The sequence below is a fragment of the Acomys minous genome (assembly GCF_964271855.1).
Source record: "Acomys minous genome assembly, chromosome: 11".
Lineage (NCBI taxonomy): Eukaryota > Metazoa > Chordata > Mammalia > Rodentia > Muridae > Acomys > Acomys minous.
Genome location: NC_140492.1, coordinates 68,472,543 through 68,494,722, shown reverse-complemented (window position 1 = coordinate 68,494,722; position 22,180 = coordinate 68,472,543). Strand labels below are relative to the sequence as shown.

At 38.9% G+C, this 22,180-nt stretch overlaps 1 protein-coding gene across 9 annotated transcripts in view; it reads right to left on the bottom strand.

Moving 5' to 3' along the window:
* The window catches only part of CRYGS (crystallin gamma S), a 51,233-nt gene extending 30,023 nt beyond the window's left edge, over positions 1-21,210 (bottom strand). For 3 of the 9 annotated variants that reach the window (XM_084802201.1, XM_084802204.1, XM_084802200.1), the window contains exons 1-4: positions 11,608-12,267; positions 10,021-10,223; positions 7,593-7,826; positions 845-1,093 (exon numbers count right to left, since the gene is read on the bottom strand). In XM_084802201.1, coding sequence (XP_084658327.1) covers positions 845-1,093; positions 7,593-7,742 — 399 coding nt within the window. In that variant the 5' untranslated portion in view covers positions 7,743-7,826; positions 10,021-10,223; positions 11,608-12,267. Of the gene's footprint in view, positions 1-844; positions 1,094-7,592; positions 7,827-10,020; positions 10,224-11,607; positions 12,268-18,995; positions 19,128-20,244; positions 20,419-21,132 lie in introns of those variants that run through there. The other 6 variants (XM_084802198.1, XM_084802208.1, XM_084802205.1 and 3 more) reach the window with 4 other exon arrangements.
* Between the last annotated feature and the right edge of the window lie 970 nt (positions 21,211-22,180).

Below are 22,180 nucleotides of genomic sequence, written 5' to 3'. Positions count from 1 at the left end.
CTTCTGTAAGGCAGAAGAGACTGTCAACAGAACAAAGTGACAGCCCAAAGACTGGGAAAAGATCTTTACCAACTCTACTTCTGACAAAGGGCTAATATCCAAAATATAAAGAACTCAAGTAATTTAACACCACCAAACCAAGTAACCCTATTAAGAAATGGGGTTCAGTGATATACAAAATTGAGCCAGTTCAGAAGGAGATGTAATCTTCAAGACATGTGGGATGAGTGTGATCAAAGGACATTGTATGAAATCCTCAATGAAATAGAAATAAGTAAGCCTAGACAGATTTTTGAAACATTTAAAGTAAATCATGATAAAGGGGGAAAGACCAACATTTTTCACTTATTTTCATACTTAGCTCTTTAACTACAGAAATTTGGTATCTTTTTGTTTCCATTACCTGATTCATTGCTTTAGAGCAAATAAACCACTGCTCTTTGGAATGACTATATTTAACCGAATGCCTAATATCAAATTTCCAGTTCCTTTTTCTTTGGTTTACATACATCAAATATTAATGCAACTGTAACAAAGCCCAGTTCCCTCACTGTTGTCATTATTGTCATTCCTTTTTGGGTCAGTACTGCAATTCTCATTTGTGCTTAAACCATGAGAGGTTTAGTGTTTGTCATTTTCATAGTTTAAGTTATTTGCATATATAGCCTGGAAGATCACTCACAAGAGCATCCCTGAGACTAAGAGAACAAGTTGGTACATGGACTGGTTCTAGGCTGGGCTCTTTGGGTTTAAAACTCTCCACAGTACCTCACAGTGATCCTCTACATCCGTATTTCCCACATTCTGAAACAGAGCACTTTTCACATTAGTGGGAACTACTTACCCTTAAGTGTGTTCTTCCTCCAGAGGTACTAGGTAGTGGGTCTTCTTCAGAAGCATCAGATTTAGAATTTCCAATACCTTCTTTCATCCTCTCCTCTAATCTTTCCTTCAGGTACTGGTTAAGATCTGCACACCATGTGGCAACTAGCTGGGCCCACTTTTCTTCAGTTGATTCCTCAGATGGAAGCTGGAAATGGACAGCTGTATATTTCCTGTCACATTCAGTTTTGTCTTGGCCTTGATGTGTTTTCTGCATATAGGAAAGATAGAATATATGTTCACTTGTTTATACACCCAATTTATCTGATTTGTGGTAGGTGTCTTCAAATGACTCTTTGCTTATAATAGCCACCAGGTATTAATATGAAAAAAAGATACTACTAATCATTTAATAGTAACATGTCATTATGAATGCTTAGCTACTCACATAATAATGGCTTGTTATTAAGAAGTGAAAATATGAACATCGTTGAGCAAATTTTCTTGTTGTGTGCTGGAGCATCTTCTAGGTATATTCCAAGGAGTGGAATAGCTGGGTCTTGAGGAAGCCCTATTCCCATTTTTCTGAGATAGCACCAGATAGATTTCCAAAGTGGTTGTACTAGTTTGCATTCCCACCAGCAATGAAGGAGTGTTCCTCTCTCCCCACATCCTCGCCAGCATGTGATGTCGCTTGAATTTTTGATCTTAGCCATTCTGATGGGTGTAAGATGGAATCTCAGAGTTGTTTTGATTTGCATTTCCCTGATGATTAAGGAGGTTGAGCATTTCTTTAAGTGTTTCTCAGCCATTTGCTATTCCTCTGTTGAGAATTCTCTGTTTAGTTCCATGCCCCATTTCTCAATTGGGTTATTTGTTTGGTGGTGTTTAATTTCTTGAGTTCTTTATATATTTTGGATACGCTCAACCATGTTCATAGCAGCCTTATTCATAATAGCCAGAACATGGAAACAGCCTAAGTGTCCCTCAATAGAAGAATGGATAAAGAAACTGTGGTACATATACACTATGGAATACTATTCAGCTATTAAAAACAAGGAATTCCCAAAATTTGTGGATAAATGGATTGAGCTAGAAATGATCATAATGAGTGAGTTAACCCAGAAGCAGAAAGACTCAGATGGTATATACTCACTTATATCTGCATATTAGCCCAAGGGGCATGTCCCACGAAAGCCTTCACTTACCAGGAAACTGAGACAGAGGGGAGGACATTCTAGTGGGACTCTAGATGAGAGAATCATGGGAGAATGGCAAAGTAGAAGGATCCAGAGGGTCCTAGAAGCCTACAAGTAGAACATTATGATAGGCAAATTTGGGTACAGGGGTCCCACTCAAACTGAGACACCAGCCAAGGACAATACAGATGGGAAACCTTAAATCCCTACCCAGGTCTAGCCAATGGACAGAACACTCTCCATAGTAGAGTGGAGAGTGGGATATTACTTTCTCACGTACTCTGGTGCCTCACCTTTGACCATGTCCCCTGGAGAGGGAGACCTGGTGGCACTCAGAGGAAGGACAGCAGGTTACTAAGAAGAGACTTGATACCCTATGAGCATATACAGGGGGAGGTAACCCCCCTCAGGAACAGTCATAGGGGAGGGGAATAAGGGGAAAAGAGGAGGGAGGGAAGAATGGGAGGATACAAGGGATGGGATAACCATTGAGATGTAACAAGAATAAATTGATAAAGGAGGAAAAAAATGAAAAAAAAAAGAAGTGATAATAGTCACCATACCATCTCAACACAACAAGATATACTCTAGACCCCCAGTCTCCAACTTTAGCAGCTGAGTCCCTCCTCTACTCCCACTATCCATCTCTGTCATAGCCACACCCAGAAGGCCTAGTTTCAAATCAGGGTTCATATTGGTTTTACCTGGTGAAGGTCCAGCCAAGCAGTTCATGCCCCAGCTTTACCTGGTTAGCTCTAGTCTATAGCTCTGGTATTGGCCTGACTAAGGTAGGCCGGCTACAGTCTCACATCAGACATACAAACAAACAGAAAAAGGTCAGACAACTATCTGACATCAGACACAAAACAAAAGAAGGAGATTCTTGAATTAGAAACAAGTAAAAGAGTAGAAAGAAAGAATGGATACAAGATTTGGTTCTTTTTTCTTTTTTCTTTTTTGGGATATGAAGACAGTGTTTGTTTATGTAGCCTTGGCTGTTCTGGAATTCACTCTGTAGACCAGGCTGCCTTCAAACTCTGAGATCCTCCTGCCTCTGTCTCCTCAGTGCTGGATTAAAGGCATGTACCACCACCAAGTGGCCGGAGATGGTATTTGAAAAGAGAAGTCAACATACCTTTGCCCTACAAACTAAAAGGACAGAGGGACACTTAGGCTGTTTCCATGTTCTGTCTATTGTGAATAAGGCTGCTATGAACATGGTTGAGCAAATTTTCTTGTTGTGTGCTGGAGCATCTTCTAGGTATATTCCAAGGAGTGGAATAGCTGGGTCTTGAGGAAGCCCTATTCCCATTTTTCTGAGATAGCACCAGATAGATTTCCAAAGTGGTTGTACTAGTTTGCATTCCCACCAGCAATGAAGGAGTGTTCCTCTCTCCCCACATCCTCGCCAGCATGTGATGTCGCTTGAATTTTTGATCTTAGCCATTCTGATGGGTGTAAGATGGAATCTCAGAGTTGTTTTGATTTGCATTTCCCTGATGATTAAGGAGGTTGAGCATTTCTTTAAGTGTTTCTCAGCCATTTGCTATTCCTCTGTTGAGAATTCTCTGTTTAGTTCCATGCCCCATTTCTCAATTGGGTTATTTGTTTGGTGGTGTTTAATTTCTTGAGTTCTTTATATATTTTGGATACGCTCAACCATGTTCATAGCAGCCTTATTCATAATAGCCAGAACATGGAAACAGCCTAAGTGTCCCTCAATAGAAGAATGGATAAAGAAACTGTGGTACATATACACTATGGAATACTATTCAGCTATTAAAAACAAGGAATTCCCAAAATTTGTGGATAAATGGATTGAGCTAGAAATGATCATAATGAGTGAGTTAACCCAGAAGCAGAAAGACTCAGATGGTATATACTCACTTATATCTGCATATTAGCCCAAGGGGCATGTCCCACGAAAGCCTTCACTTACCAGGAAACTGAGACAGAGGGGAGGACATTCTAGTGGGACTCTAGATGAGAGAATCATGGGAGAATGGCAAAGTAGAAGGATCCAGAGGGTCCTAGAAGCCTACAAGTAGAACATTATGATAGGCAAATTTGGGTACAGGGGTCCCGCTCAAACTGAGACACCAGCCAAGGACAATACAGATGGGAAACCTTAAATCCCTACCCAGGTCTAGCCAATGGGCAGAACACTCTCCATAGTAGAGTGGAGAGTGGGATATTACTTTCTCACGTACTCTGGTGCCTCACCTTTGACCATGTCCCCTGGAGAGGGAGACCTGGTGGCACTCAGAGGAAGGACAGCAGGTTACTAAGAAGAGACTTGATACCCTATGAGCATATACAGGGGGAGGTAACCCCCCTCAGGAACAGTCATAGGGGAGGGGAATAAGGGGAAAAGAGGAGGGAGGGAAGAATGGGAGGATACAAGGGATGGGATAACCATTGAGATGTAACAAGAATAAATTGATAAAGGAGGAAAAAAATGAAAAAAAAAAAAGAAGTGATAATAGTCTCCATACCATCTCAACACAACAAGATATACTCTAGACCCCCAGTCTCCAACTTTAGCAGCTGAGTCCCTCCTCTACTCCCACTATCCATCTCTGTCATAGCCACACCCAGAAGGCCTAGTTTCAAATCAGGGTTCATATTGGTTTTACCTGGTGAAGGTCCAGCCAAGCAGTTCATGCCCCAGCTTTACCTGGTTAGCTCTAGTCTATAGCTCTGGTATTGGCCTGACTAAGGTAGGCCGGCTACAGTCTCACATCAGACATACAAACAAACAGAAAAAGGTCAGACAACTATCTGACATCAGACACAAAACAAAAGAAGGAGATTCTTGAATTAGAAACAAGTAAAAGAGTAGAAAGAAAGAATGGATACAAGATTTGGTTCTTTTTTCTTTTTTCTTTTTTGGGATATGAAGACAGTGTTTGTTTATGTAGCCTTGGCTGTTCTGGAATTCACTCTGTAGACCAGGCTGCCTTCAAACTCTGAGATCCTCCTGCCTCTGTCTCCTCAGTGCTGGATTAAAGGCATGTACCACCACCAAGTGGCCGGAGATGGTATTTGAAAAGAGAAGTCAACATACCTTTGCCCTACAAACTAAAAGGACAGAGGGACACTTAGGCTGTTTCCATGTTCTGTCTATTGTGAATAAGGCTGCTATGAACATGGTTGAGCAAATTTTCTTGTTGTGTGCTGGAGCATCTTCTAGGTATATTCCAAGGAGTGGAATAGCTGGGTCTTGAGGAAGCCCTATTCCCATTTTTCTGAGATAGCACCAGATAGATTTCCAAAGTGGTTGTACTAGTTTGCATTCCCACCAGCAATGAAGGAGTGTTCCTCTCTCCCCACATCCTCGCCAGCATGTGATGTCGCTTGAATTTTTGATCTTAGCCATTCTGATGGGTGTAAGATGAAATCTCAGAGTTGTTTTGATTTGCATTTCCCTGATGATTAAGGAGGTTGAGCATTTCTTTAAGTGTTTCTCAGCCATTTGCTATTCCTCTGTTGAGAATTCTCTGTTTAGTTCCATGCCCCATTTCTCAATTGGGTTATTTGGTTTGGTGGTGTTTAATTTCTTGAGTTCTTTCCAGATCTAGCCAATGGACAGAACATTCTCCACAGTAGAGTGGAGAGTGGGATATTACTTTCTCACATACTCTGGTGCCTCACCTTTGACCATGTCCCCTGGAGGGGGACACCTGGTGGCACTCAGAGGATGGACAGCAGGTTACCAAGAAGAGACTTGATACCCTATGAACATATACAGGGGGAGGTAATCCCCCTCAGGAACAGTCATAGGGGAGGGGAATTAGGGGAAAATGGGAGGGAGGGAAGAATGGGAGGACACAAGAGATGGGATAACCATTGAGATGTAACAAGAATAAATTAATAAAGTAAAAAAAAAAAGAAGGACAGAGGTGAATAGGGAAAACATTACATGGGATATCAAATTCAGAATATAACCAAGGAATGCTTTCAGTTCATGTGCTCTGGGCATGGAGAAGTAGCCCAGGAGTCAAGAGCACTGACTGCTCCTGCAGGAGATCTGGGCTTTGATTCTATTCACAGCACCCACATGGTGGCTTGCACAGTCTATAATCCCAGTCCCAGGTGTTCAGTACCATCTTCTGGCCTCCATGTGTAATATATGACATGGTATATAAACACATGCAGGCAAAAGACCAATACACATAAGGATAACTAAGAATTTAGGTGGTTAAAGTTATTTTAAAAACATGTACTGGAGGATGGGGAGATGGCTCAGCAGTTAAGAGCACTGACTGCTCTTCCAGAGGTCCTGAGTTCAAATCCCACCAACCACATGATATCTCACAACCATCTATAATGTGTTGTGATCATACTGTATACATAATGAATAAACTTTTAAAAATTATGTGTTAAGCTGGATAATCGAAATAATTGCACCAATTTCCAGATTCACCAAATCACCAAAAATTAAACCAAACTAAGATCAACAGGCTAAATTTTGCTGTAACAAATGGGAAGATTAAAGACTATCAAAAAGGCTTCTGCCTGGAGAAAAAAACCCAGCCATGCTCAGATGGTTTTACAGCCGATTTCTCCTTGACATGTAAAGACTTATTCAGTCCTTTTTACATTACTGAAATACCGAAAAAAAGAAGTAACAGACGAAGCCTTTCTAAATTCCTTCTGTGAATCCAAATATACACTAATACAAAAAAGCAAAAGACACAAAAAAATAATATTACAGAAAGGGCAAAGATAATGCAAATACAATAACTAATAATCTTAGAAAATGAATAGCGTATTTATATACCAATTACAAGTGTGCTGAGAGAGATATTGTGGAAACATCTCCATTATAAATAGTTTCAAAAAACATATCTAGAAATAAAATTACCATCCTTGTCGATGAGGCCTCATCAATGAAAGAATTGAGATACAAGGAAAAAATATGAGAACAATATTAGAAGATGCAAATATCTTACATGGTCATGGATTGGCAGATTTCAACATTATGAAAAATGGCACTCTACCAGAAGTCATCTAGAGAGTCAATGCAATTTTAGTTGAAATTCCAGTGGCATCCTCAGAGAGACTGGTGAAAGAATTTTAATATTCATATAGAGGCACAAAAAAGCCTGGATACCCAACATAATACCAAGGAAAAAGAACAATACTGAGGGTGTCACCATACAGGATCCCAAGTTTTCCTATACAGCCATAGTAATAAAAGCAGCATGGTACTGACACAGAAGCAAACTCAGCGATCACTAGATTAGAATAGAGATCCTGATCATAAGGCCTACAATAAAAGCCACATGGTTTTTAACCAAGACACCAAAAATTACACATTGTTGTAAAAGTGGCACAAAGGTTAAGGGACTAATCAACCTGTCTTGAATTGTATCTGAGACCTGTTCCCCAGGCAAGACTTCATTCTTAGCACTGAAAACCACAACAAAAGCAATGGCTTGGGAAGTGACAGGCTCGAGGGAGGAAGCTAATGGTGTAGTCTTGCTAAAGGCAGATGTTGTTAAATGGCTTTCTAAATATGTGTGGTTATTACCATAGAACAGTAGTTTTCTAATTTGTGAGGATTACCGTGGAGTGTGTTTCCTCTTCAGCTGTGCTAGGTAGGTGCTCTTCCGCAAGAACATTATCTTCAGTATTCTTAGAGAAACCACAAACCATCTTTGTTGCTTCTTCTTTGATGGGTCGTTCTTCCCGAGTGTTCTTTTGCTCCATCACCATATCCCTACGAGTGTCCTCAGGAGGAAGTTTCGGAGGCACAGATTCTCTGTCAAGTATCTTTATTGCTGAGTCTGAAGATGCATTCTGCTGATGAGAAGATGGATGGTTAGTGTTCTTGATATCATTGCCAAGTATTCTGCTGGTGTTTTCATTTAGGAGTATTTGTTTTCAAAATGACTTAGTTCTTCAGCGTCATGTGGTATGGGCACAGCAAAAATATTAACAAGTTAGTGTTTAAGAATAAAATGTCTCTGTATATACTTAGCTACTCACAAAAGGCTCTCTTGGAGAAATGATAATAAATTATACCAGCCTAGAATAGAAGCAAAACCCAAGCCAAAAAAATAACAGTATGGGTTGGAATAAATAAACATAGGTATACATTAAGTTTGTAAAACAATGAATTCTATAGTTTTTAGCATGTCAAAGAGATCCTTCCATTAGAAGATTTTACACAACTCTATCTGAAATGTTGAAAACTGACTTAAGACAATTGAAAACACAAGGCAGATATAGCTCTAAGAACTTGGCAGGAGTCCATCACAACATCAAACTACAGATTTCAGGCCCCAGTCCTTTTCCTCAGATCTAGCCTCCTGGCCATCAGTGTCACATTGCTCATAAGTGCAACCATTGAAGTTGTCTCAAAGTTGAGCACATCTGCTTCTTATCAGGAAATTATACATATGAAGGCAGAAAGGGAACTCAAACCAACAAAAGTGCCTTGAGTATAAAAGCTGTTTCTGAAAATAAAATTTACCTTCAAGTTACGATAGAATACATTAGTTTATGTTTATCAATATTTCTATGCTATAGTTCTTTTTTAACCTAAAGTAAGTAAAATCCTTAAGTCTATTAGAAATTTGAGATAATGTCAAATTTGGTATGAGAGGGGAAACAGAACCTATACTGTATCCTTGATATTCATTTCCACTCTTTGCACACTAGAGCATATCAGGAAGCAGATAACTTAGAAAGGTGCCAGAAGTGGTGATGAGCATAAGACTGATCACAAGAAATTTTATTCTGCTAGGTAGGACACATCCCAAAGACTAAAAAATCACCAAAGACAGGAACCAAATATTTAAACACACAGATCTCTGTTTGTCTGTGTGTATTTGTGTGTGTGTGTGTGTGTGTGTGTTAATGTTAAATGTTTTTAGAGAGTGTAAATTAGAGGTCCATGAGATGGATAAGTGGATAAAGGCACTTGTCAACAAGATTGACAACCCATATTTGGCTGATGCCAGAGATTGACATGGTGTGAGGAGAGAACTGACTCTCATATGTCATCTTTTTTACCTCCACATTTCAGCAATGACGCCCACATACACTGCCTTCTCCTATTCTACCAAATAAGTTGAGACTTATTGGTACACAAAGAGACCTGCTTACCTACTTTTCTTGAGTGCTGGGATTAAAGGCATGACCCACAAGCCCAGCCTATTATTTCTCTTCTTACTGCCTATATGTTCCCTGGATTCCAATGTGTAAAACTAGCAAGCTGATGATGGCTTGGTTCCAGGAAGGTAGCAAAATCCTGAGACTGTTACTTATTTCCATATTTATAGCTCACCTTATATTGTAATCATTTGCATATCAATCATATTTGGACTAGGAGCTGAAGACCTGGCTCAACATTGTAAAACATCTTGCAGAGGACCTGGGTTCAATTCAAAGCACGCACATAGTTGCTGACAACCATTTATATAAATCCAATTCCTGGGTATCCAATGCCCTCTTCTGAAATCTGTTGTCAGCCAGGAAATACATAGTGCACAGACAGAATTCAAACAAAGCATTCATACACACACACACACACACACACACACACACACACACACGCACACACAAAGACACACTCATGTATCTATGTGTGTCTGTGTATTTATGTAGGTGTGTATGTATGTATATATAACATAAACATATTTATTTCCATGAAACTACTCTAGGAATCTCTATTATGTATTCCCTGTATTTTCATGACACCTGGCTTAATTTAAAAGTATGTCTACTTTAAACATTTCTATTCTGATAGTTTAACTTGTATCCATTTACATGTTAGAAGGTAACTGACAAGATGTTTCCAGGAGTGAGGGTGGGAATGAGGTGCAGAGCAGGTTTGAGGTTGGGCTATGCATTTCTGAGACCATCACACACACACACACACACACACACACACACACACACACACACACACGCGCACACACACACACACACACACAGACACACACACACACAGACACAAATATGTATTTTTCAAATAAGTGGTAATTACCTTTATGGGTGTTTGTCTTTCAGAGGGAATAGGTAGTGGTTCTATTTGGGGACAAACATTAGCTGAATATGCTCCAAATGTTTTTAGAACCTTTTCTTTATACTTCTTCTGGATAGCTTGCTGTGATGTGAAAACACTGGTGGAGGTTTCACAGACACACACTCAGTGCTGTTTGTCTTCATTTCTGGGTCTTCAGATATTTTCTGTAGTGGAAAAATAGAGAATTATCTTTTTTCTTTTGTTCTGAAATTAACTTATTTTTGACAGGTAGGGGGCGTGATTTCAAAGCTACTTTATTTTTTAGTAGTCATGGGGTATGGACCATAGAATAGTAAAGAAAAAGTTAACAGTGAAGTCTTCAAATATGCTTATCTATTCACATATTACTAGAACATCAATCATTACAAAGTAAAAATATTTACACTAGCCTCGAATTGAAGAAAATGATGAACTTAGAATCTTGGCCTTGTCATTGTGGTTTGGACTAAACTTATGCTTTAACATTTCTAGACCATCTATAAGATAGATTATTAATATTAGTAGCCACACTTTCATCAATCTTTGTCTCCTTTCATGTGAAAGTGAACATTATTTTCCATTTCTTTTTTCCTTTAAATAATAAACACTGAACTAATTACTAGTGACATCCTTATCATAGCACCTGGGAAACTGCTTTAGAAACCTATTTGTCCCCTAGTCACACTCAAACATCATGACAACAGAACTTACAGTTTATACACACACTCACTTTCAGGATCCAGGAACACACCCCTAGCAGTTCATGGTTATGAAGTAGTTTTGAAATGAATATGTACTTTCTAAACAAAATTCTTCTAATATTTCTAATCCTAGGATGAGGCACAAGTGGTATCAGTGTATGCTATTTAATGGAAATCATATTAAAAATTAAAATGTTACTCTGTAGTATGAATCATCCCTTCCAAAATAGTTGACTAATTGGAGAAAACCCACATAGTGTTTAAATGGATGAGGAATTTTAAATGTAATCTTAGTGGAATCAAATAGAAAACATAGTGCAAGCTCTTCATAATGCAAATGTTGATGGACAGATTACAAATGGCTGAAGATCCACAGTTTCTTTTTAGCGTAAATACAGAGGCCAAGAAGGAAACAGAGGACATGCTCTTGTCATGTAATCCTTAAATAGGAGTGCCCAAGGCAAGATACAACCTACCTGTGTTTATGCTGGTTGTAGAAGCACCTGAGAAATTCTTGACTCACTAAAAGAACTGGACCCATAAAATATATTCAGGTCTATTATCAAGTCATGTTTCAATATCATAGTAATGTGAATTTATTCAGGCAAAGCATCCTCAGCCAGACATCAAATATTTTCAATGAAAAAAGAGCTATGCTCAATCTTCCACTCAATATGTGTTTTCACTCCATTCTCTTATTTGGCTACACTACCTTCAAGGATTTACTGCTCACTTGGAATTTACCCAAAGTTCCACATCTATAAAACAGTTTCCTCTGAACAACTTTCCACACAAAATTGAGAGAGGTAGACTTCTTTGTATTCTAACAAATTTATAAGAAAAAATATTTCACAAATGAGTATTTTACCTCGAGAGCAGAAATACTGTCACTGTCCTCTCTTGTAGGCCCAGGAACATCAGGGTTAGGTTTGTCAGTGATCCTTTAGAATAAAAATGTTCAATAATGGGTGGGTTTGTTTATTTCAGAAACTCTGGTGAAATATCCATTCCCTATATATTAAGTGACATGTCTGCCTTTATGCAATTCAAAGCCACCAGATCCTTTTAAAGATTTTGGTTGTCTTTGTGAGCTTAACATTTCTCAATCTATAAAACATTCAAGAAAGACTACTTAACAGTTCTATTTTCTTAAAAAGTCAGCAGCTTCAGAAGTGGCTAAGACAATAAGAGTGCATGCTGGCCACACTCAATGACCTAAGCTTGAATTCTCACCCTACACGGAAAAAACCTGGCCATGCATTTGTAACCTAAGTACTGTGGGTGGCAGAGACAGGGCAAGATGGTGGCTTGTTGAATTCAAGTCTAACTCCATGTTCAGTGAGACACCTTACATCAACTGGACAGTGTAGAGAGGGATAGAATAAGACCCCAACATTCTCCTCTTCCCTTCAAACTTGCACACAGGAACAGGCAGAGCGCACCCGCACACTCACACAGACACACACACAAACACACACACACATGCACACCCACACACACACACACACACACACACACACACACACACACACAGAGAGAGAGAGAGAGAGAGAGAGAGAGAGAGAGAGAGGGCAGAGAGATAGAGAGAGAGAGAGAGAGAGAGAGAGAGAGAGAGAGAAGGAGAGATCAGTAGCAAGTACATTCTTTTGCTGTCTGAATTTAAATAAATCCACTGCCTGAAACAAGTAGAAAATTGGGTATATCTTTCTCCAATGGCTGACTGAAGTTAAAGACAAAGCGTTGTATGTCCTTTCTAGTATCTACACCTGTGTAAAGATTGATTTATTTAAGTACCGCAAGTATATTTGCTACAGACCCCTTTAATGGATCTCTCTCTCTCTCTCTCTCTCTCTCTCTCTCTCTCTCTCTCTCTCTGTGTGTGTGTGTGTGTTTGTGTGTGTGTGTTTGTGTGTGTGTGTTTGTAGAACAGTGGATATCAGTGTTCTTCCTCCTTGGATGCCGTCCACTTCACAAGAGTGTCTCTCTGAAATAGGAGACAAATATGTCCTTCAAGGTTGTTTTTTCAGCAAGCCTTAAAGTGACAATGAAAATTCTGCCTCCTCACTCATGTGCATGTACAATCATGCCTAGATTTTATGTGTGTTGTGGCATCAAACTCAGTAGCTCCTCTTTACAGACACTGCACTTCATTAACAGCTCTCTCCTCAACCCAAAACTGCTACTTTTCAATGGATACCTTGACATTTTCAGTGCCTTTCTATTAGGCAGTCAAACAGAAGCAGCACTTTCAGGACTGTGTTCAATTAATGATCTTAATGTCTTGTGATTATTTAGAATCTCTATCTGAATTTTAATATGATCACTGTCAAGCCTGTCAATGCCCCATTTTGACTCTCCTAAAACCCTCACTACTAACCACCCTAACATTCTTCAATCCCCACTATCTGCTGTAAACTCATTCCCATCTTCTTTTGCCAGGTTAATTCATTCACTCCTCACTCATCCTCTTCCATGGGCCTTGCTACTATGGTCTTCCATTTTATTACTAAACTCTCACTACCACTGTTACAACAAATTCCATTTCTGACACTTGGTGTATTGACATGTTTTTTTCATGTGTTTGAAATTCAGTGCCCCTCAACAGAACAATTATTTTGGCAGGAAGCTAAACGTAATAAGGACTAACAGTTGCTTTGCTGCATTTCTAAGTGTCCTTAAAATCTTGACATTGTGGATGTTTGTAATATGTCTACAAAAGAAGATGAACACTTATGCTTTTACAAATGAAAATAAAATGAAGAAAAAATGTTAAGAATGAGATATAGTCCTAGAAAAAGAATTTGACTAGGATATAAATAATTATCAATTACAAACATTCTTTAAGACAGGAGTTAGTACTGGAAGCCTTTAATACAAGCACTAGAAGGAAAATCAAGTATATCCGAGTGACTTTGAAGGCATCCTGGGTGGCAAAACAAATACTAGGCCATCCAAGGATATTTAGGGTATCCTCCCCATCTCTTCCTCTCTCCATTCCCCTCCATATCTCAGGATAATAGGCATTGAAGAAAGAGAAGATATCAGACTCCAAGGCCCAGAAACTATTCTCAACAAAATCATAGAAGAATATTTCCCCAATCTAAAGAAAGAGATGCCTATAAACATACAAGGGGCCTACAGAACACCAAATAGAATTGACCAGAAATGAAAAACTGCCTGCCACATAATAATCAAAACAAAAACATACAGAACAAAGAAAAAATATTAAAAGCTGCAAGGGAAAAGGGCCAAATAACATTTAATGGCAAACCTTTCAGAATTACACCCGACTTCTCAGCAGAGACCATCAAAGCCAGAAGGGCCTGGACAGAGATCCTGCAATCCTTAAGAGACCACAGATGCCTGGCCAGACTACTTTATCCAGCAATTCTATCAATGACCATTAATGGAGAAAACAAAATATTCCATGACAAAAACAAAATCAAACAGTACCTATCCACAAATCCAGCTTTACAGAAGTTACTAGAAAGAAAACTCCATCCCAAAGGTTCAAGCTACAGCCAAAACTACTCAGGAAATAGATAACTATACCATGGCAAAAACACAACTACACAAAGGCTCGACTGGAACCAACAGCAAAATTAAGACTCTTAACAGTCACTGGTCATTAATATCTCTCAACATCAATGGCCTCAATTCTACAATAAAAAGGCACAGACTAACTGAATGGGTGCATAAACAAGATCCAACATTCTTCTGCATTCAAGAAACACATCTCACCCATAATGATAGGCATTACCTCAGGGTAAAAGGTTGGAAAAAATATTCCAAGCAAATGGTCACAAGAAGCAAGCAGGCATAGCCATTTTAATATCGAACAAAATAGACTTTCAACCAAAATTAGTCAAAAGGGATGAGGACGGACACTTCATACTCATCAAAGGTAAAGTCAACCAAGATGACATCACAATTCTGAATATCTATGCTCCCAATACAAGGGCACCCACATTTGTAAAAGATCTGCTAAAATGGCTTACACCACACATCGATCCCCATACAATAATAGTGGGAGACATCAACACCCCACTCTCACTGAAGGATAAGTCATTGAAACAGAAACTAAGCCGAGAAATAACAACGTTAACCAAATCCATGGGTCAAATGGATCTAACAGATATCTATAGAACCTTTTACCCAAACAAGAAAGAATATACCTTCTTCTCTGCAACCCATGGAACCTTCTCCAAAATTGATCACATCGTAGGACACAAAGCAAGCCTTAACAGATACAAGAGGATTGAAATAATACCTTGTGTCCTATCAGATCACCATGGGCTTAGGCTGCAATTCAACAACAACAGAAATAACAAAAAGCCTACAAGTAGGTGGAAACTAAACAACTCTCTGCTAAATGACACCTGGGTCAGGGAAGAAATAAAGAAATCAAGAAGTTTCTGAAACTCAATGAAAATGAAGGAACAACGTACCCAAATTTGTGGGATACATTGAAAGCAGTGCTAAGAGGAAAATTCATAGCACTAAGTGCCTTTAAAAAGAAATTGGAAACACCGCACATAAGCATCTTAATGACACAACTGGAAGCCCTAGGGAAAAAAAAGGAGCAGAAACATCCAAAAGGAGTAGATGTCTGGAAATAACCAAACTCAGAGGTGAAATTAACAAAATAGAAACTAAGAAAACATTCCAAGGAATCAACAAAACCAAGAGCTGGTTCTTTGAGAAAATCAACAAGATAGACAGACCGTTAGCCAAACTAACTAAAAGGCAGAGAGACAGTATTGAAATCAACAAAATCAGAAATGAAAAGGGAGACATAACAACAGACACTGGGGAAATATAAAAAATCATAAGATCCTACTTTGAAGGCATATATACCATAAAATTTGAAAATCTAAGGGAAATGGACGATTTTCTTGATCAATTTCACTTGCCAAAGTTGAGTGAAGAACAGATAAACAAGCTAAATAGTCCCATTTCCCCTACAGAAATTGAAGTAATCATTGATAATCTTCCAACCAAAAAAAGCCCAGGGCCAGATGGTTTCAGTGCAGAATTCTACCAGACCTTCAAGGGCAAGCTAATACCAATACTCTTCAAGCTACTCCAAAAGATAGAAAGGGATGGAACATTACCAAATTCATTCTATGAGGCCATAGTCTCATTGATACCTAAACCTCACGAAGACTCAACAAAGAAAGAGAATTTCAGACCAGTTTCTCTAATGAACATCGATGCAAAAATACTAAATAAAATACTTGCAAAACGAATACAAGAACACATCAAAGATATCATTCATCATGACCAAGTAGGTTTCATTCCAGGAATGCAGGGATGGTTTAATATATGGAAATCCATCAATGTAATCCACCATATGAACAAACTGAAAATAAAAAACCACATGATCATCTCTTTAGATGCAGAGAAAGCATTTGATAAAATCCAACACCCATTCATGTTTAAAGTTTTAGAGAGATCGGGAATACAAGGCACTTTCCTCAACATAATAAAGGCTATATATAGGAAGCCAATAGCCAAAATCAAAGTAAATGGTGAGATACTCAAGGAAATTCCTCTAAAATCGGGAACAGGGCAAGGCTGCCCACTCTCTCCATATCTCTTCAATATAGTACTCGAAGTTCTAGCCAGAGCAACAAGACAACAAAAGGAGATCAAGGGTATCCAAATGGGAAAGGAGGAAGTCAAATTATCCCTATTTGCAGATGATATGATAGTGTACATAAGTGACCCTCAAAATTCCACCAGAGAACTCCTACAGCTGATAAACACCTTCAGCAAATTGGCTGGATACAAAATTAACTCAAAAAAGTCTGTAGCCTTCCTATACACAAATGCAAGCTTGCAGAGGAAGAAATTAGGAAAGCCACACCCTTCACATTAGCCACAAGCAATATAAAATATTTAGGAGTTACTCTAACGAAGCAAGTGAAGGACTTGTTTGAAAAAAATTTCAAAACTCTGAAGAAAGAGATTGAAGGCGACATGAGAAGATGGAATGATCTTCCGTGCTCATGGATCGGGAGAATTAACATAGTAAAAATGCCCATCCTACCAAAAGCAATCTACGGATTCAATGCAATCCCTATCAAAATACCTACACAATATTTTAAAGACATTGAAAGTTCAATTCTGAACTTCATATGGAAAAACAAAAAACCCAGAATAGCTAAAACAATCTTGTACAATAAAAGGTGCTCCAGAGGAATCTCCATACCTGATCTCAAACTGTACTATAAAGCAATAGTAATTAAAACAGCATGGTAATGGCACAGCAACAGGCTAGTAGATCAGTGGAATTGAATCGAAGACCCAGATATGAATCCACACACATATGGTCACTTGATTTTCGACAAAGAAGCCAAATCCATTCGATGGAAAAAGGATAGCATCTTCAACAAATGGTGCTGGTCTAACTGGATGTCTATGTGTAAAATAATGCAACTGGACCCATATTTGTCACCTTGCACAAAACTCAAATCCAAGTGGATTAAAGACCTCAACATAAAACCAGAGACCCTAAGTCACTTAGAAGAAAAAGTGGGGAAGAGCCTGGAACACATTGGCACAAAAGACAACTTCCTGAACAGAACATCAACGGCACAGGCATTAATGTAAACAATTAATAAATGGGACCTCATGAAGCTAAGAAGATCTGTAAGACAGGAGACACTGTCAAGAGAACAAAGCGACAGCCTACAGACTGGGAAAAGATCTTCACCAACCCTACATCTGACAAAGGTTTAATATCCAAAATATATAAAGAACTCAAGAAATTAAACACCACCAAACCAAATAACCCAATTGAGAAATGGGGCTTGGGACTAAACAGAATTCTCAACAGAGGAATACCAAATGACTGAGAAACACTTAAAGAAATGCTCAACCTCCTTAATCATCAGGGAAATGCAAATCAAAACAACTCTGATATTCCATTTTACATCCATCAGAATGTCTAAGATAAAAAAATTCAAGTGAAACCACATGCTGGCGAGGATGTGGGGAGAGAGGAACACTCCTTCATTGCTGGTGGGAATGCAAACTAGTACAGCCACTTTGGAAATCTATCTGGTGCTATCTCAGAAAAATGGGAATAGGGCTTCCTCAAGACCCAGCTATTCCACTCCTTGGAATATACCCAGAAGATGCTCCAGCACACAACAAGAAAATTTGCTCAACCATGTTCATAGCAGCCTTATTCATAATAGCCACAACATGGAAACAGCCTAAGTGTCCATCAAAAGAGGAATGGATAAAGAAACTGAGGTACATATACACTATGGAATACTATTCAGCTATTAAAACAAGGAATTCCCGAAATTTGTGGATAAATGGATTGATCTAGAAATGATCATAATGAGTGAGTTAACCCAGAAGCAGAAAGACTCAAATGGTACATACTCACTTATATCTGCATATTAGCCCAAGGAGCATGTCACATGAAAGCCTTCAATTACCAGGAAACTGGGACAGTGGGGAGGACATACTATTGGGACTCTAGATGAGACAAGCATGGGAGAATGGCAAAGTAGAAGGATCCAGAGGATCCTAGAAACCTACAAGTAGAACATTATGATAGTCAGATTTGGGCCCAGGGGTCCCGCTCAAATTAAGGCACCAGCCAAGGACAATACAGGCTGTAACCTTTCAACGCCTACCCAGATCTAGCCAATGGTCAGAACACTCTCCACAGTAGAGTGGAGAGTTGGATATGACTTTCTCATGTACTCTGGTGCCTCATATTTGACCATTTTCCCTGGAGGGGGACCCCTGGTGGCACTCAGAGGAAGGACAGCAGGTTACCAAGAAGAGACTTAATACCCTATGAGCATATACAGGGGGAGGAAATCCCCCTCAGGAACTGTCATAGGGGAGGTGAATAAGGGGAAAATGGGAGGGAGGGTAGAATGGGAGGATACAAGGGATGGGATAACCATTGAGATGTAACAAGAACAAATAGATAAAATAATATATATCTTGGAAAAAAAATAAAGTTGAAAAAAAGAAAGAAAAAACCCTTAAAGCAATGAGTGTTCAAAAATACAGCACGATTTTGAAAACCTGTTAACATAGAATGTGGCGTTTTAAGAGCAAATTATAAAAAACAGAATAGAAATACTAAAATTGATTATAAATTTCATTTTCAAAAAAATTAACTAACGAACTAATGGGAAGTTGATGTAGTAACATAAAATCACCAACAAGGCTGATTAAAATAACAAAGTCAGTATTAAAGAGGCGCTGACCGCTGGTGCATACTATTTTCTTGTGGTCAGAACAGTCCTTTGTCCACGTGACATTTTCTGGGTGTTCCTCACCATGTACATCCAAGTTTAAGACAATCTTCCTCCTATCAGTTTATTGTTTCTGACTTAAGCCACTGTCACCCTATAGAACAGCACTGAGACTGTGAAAAAGAAGAGACTGTACCTATTTGACTCAATGTCTTCAGGTATGTTTGCACCTCTCTCTTTTAAGAACGCTGGCATGAGATGTTTCTTTCTATATACAGCAAGGGAAAATGGTGTGAAGCCATTCTGTAAAAGAAAAAAAATATGTTATAAATCATGGTGTGTTTCTCAAGTGAAAATTCATCACAGATCCTGTGTACATAAATATGTACTTTAGAGAGTCACAAAGGATAGATTTTCCTTCACCGCTGCTGCACTTTCCACACACAGGTGCTTCCTCTCATTGACAGACCTTTCCCCTGCCCCACAGCCTCCTACTACCACTGCTCTCCAATATTCTCCCTAGAATGCTCATTGCTTCAAAGCATCTACCTCCATGAAGTTATCCATCCATTGCCCTCAAACCGGAACCTATAGTAAAGGTTTACATGGCCCTGTTGAATGAGGGAGCTCAAGGGAAGTCTCTGAAGCAAGGTTTCTCAATCTGTATTTCAAAAAATATTTCTTTCCTAGAGTAAGAATGGTTATCTCCAACACTTAACACCTCTTCTTATGGATATATGGATTCAAAAGTATTTATAAACCTTGAGATTTTTTAATGATTACATTTCCAAATTTTCCTACATGACTTTGATCATATATTTTCTCATTTTCGTCCTATCTTGTCTCTGAGAGATAAACCAATCCTGTATCCTCTCAACTGCAACAGATTCACATTGATTTCTTAAAATGTTTATTAAGAATTTATTTATTTTTCTGCTTGTATGTATGTGATGTGTATAGGACAAACTTAATCCTTATTATTATTATTATTATTATTATTATTATTATTATTATTATTATTATTATTATTATTATTGAGTTTTAAAACAAAGCCCAATTCAGAGGAAAAAATGTGCTGCATTGTGTTCTTTTTGACTAACTACCACAAATATTAATAGCCTATTAGGCAAAGAATGTTTTGTGCTTTTTAAAAGAGTTTAAAAATGTTTTACAGTTAACAGAATTAGTGAGAATCATTGCGCTTTGGCATGTGTGAAAGGGATCCCAGTGTCAGTGCTAGAACATGTTGGGAATGAAGGTGAATAGATCTTTACCTTTGTTTTTCCATTTATATCGACGTGGTGCTCCAGAAGTTCTCTCGCAATTGCTTGGTTTCCACTATACACAGCACAGTGGAGGGCCGTATTTCCAAAGAAATCTGTCATGTGTGGATTGGCACCATGCTGCAGCAATAGGGAAATACATTTTGTGTTGTCCATCTCTGCGGCCTGTGGGATTGATACAAAGTCATAGATGTTCAATTCAAAGAAGACAAGATAACTATTGCTGCAATTGCATTGGACAGTTTCCTGTATTTGAGACACGTGGCTTAGGTGGTGTCCATTAGCCTTCTCTTTTTGAGACAGGTCCTTGTGAAGTACCCCAGGCTTGCCTAAATCCAAAGTCCTCTTCCCTCAGTTTTCCTAGTGTGTGAATGTCAGGGGTGTGCCACAATACCTAGATCCATGCTAGTTACTTGTTTTGGGGAATGGGATGTTTGGCTGGTTCATTGGTTGCTTCTTAGTGCTTTTTTTCCAATTTGATATAGGCTCCAGCCATCTGAAGAGAGGGAGCATTACTGAAGAATTGATTCTATCAGACTGGCCTGTGGGCAGGTCTGTGGAGCAGTTTCTTGATTGAGATGGATGTGGGAAGGACCAGATTCCTGGGATTGATGGCATGACTGTGCAGTGGTCCTGAGTTGTACAAGGAAGCAAGGTGACCACCCCATGAATCAGCAGTCTTCCCCTATGGTGTCTGCTTCAATTCCTCCCTCTGACTTCTTGACTGAAGCTTTTGCTCTGGTTTCCCTCAGTGATGGACTGTGATGGGGGAATGCAAGCCTAATAAACATTTGCTTCCCTGAATTGGTTTTGTCAAGAGAAGGCAAACAAGGACAAGATCTAATCCATTTCATACTGAAACTCCTGTCCAATCACTACCTTAATCAAGGGTGTGCAGCCTTCATAATCCTGGACATTAATATTGCAGTTGCTCTTGATCAGCACCTTTACTGTATATGTCTGGTTTAGCAGCACACACATAGTGCAGGGGAGTCCTACAAATCAAAAGGACATTTTAGGATATCATGGAGTACGAAGGCAAAGTATAGTCAACTGTAAATACTATATAGCAAGTAATTCATTTCCTTCTGAAGTGAGAGTTTCAACTGCAATGTCCTTATTTATTTATGTCTCCACTCCAGTGTTTGTCTTCTGTACTAGGGAAACAGTGCATGGCTGCCCAGTTCAAGGCAATCAATATATCATAAGCTTCATCACTGCTCAGAGAAGCCTGTCTAGAAAACAGGAGAGCACCTAGTGACTTAAAGAGGCTTAGATTTGAATTCTTCTCTGATCTAACACCTACTAGCTACTTCTTGGCTCTCTATTATCTCCACAACTCAAATTCTTCATCCACTGCTCGGGGATTAAACAGTAGCTGTCTTAAATGGCTCTACCCTGATGCCTCAGTTCAAGCCTGCACAAAGCATGCACAAGTGTTTCCAGCACCTAACAGCTCAGCATTTGGTGGATAAAGATAAGGATTCCTCTTCCTGCTGCTATCTAACACAACATCTCAATGAAGGTGAATTACAGAATTCTACCTAATGTACAGATCCAGGTTGTTATTCAAATATGGTCAGTATTTTTTAAAATTCTATTGCTCAGGCTGGCCTTGAACTTGGTAGTCCCCCTAACTCATCCTCCTGGCAGTTAGGGTAGCTGACCAGTACCAAGGTGACTACATTACTCTTACATTTTAGCACCTCTGGCATAGGAACGCCACTTGTAACTCATGATATTCTATAACTATAAATAGTAATAGTTTTCACTTTGTCACTATACAAAATATAAGGCTGTCATTCAGTCCACCGTACGTTACATTAAACGATATATGACACAATCCACAGGTTCATGGAAAATCATGTAACTACGGACATTTTAACCAATGAAATTCAATAAGCAAGGAGGTTTAGAATAGCAATAA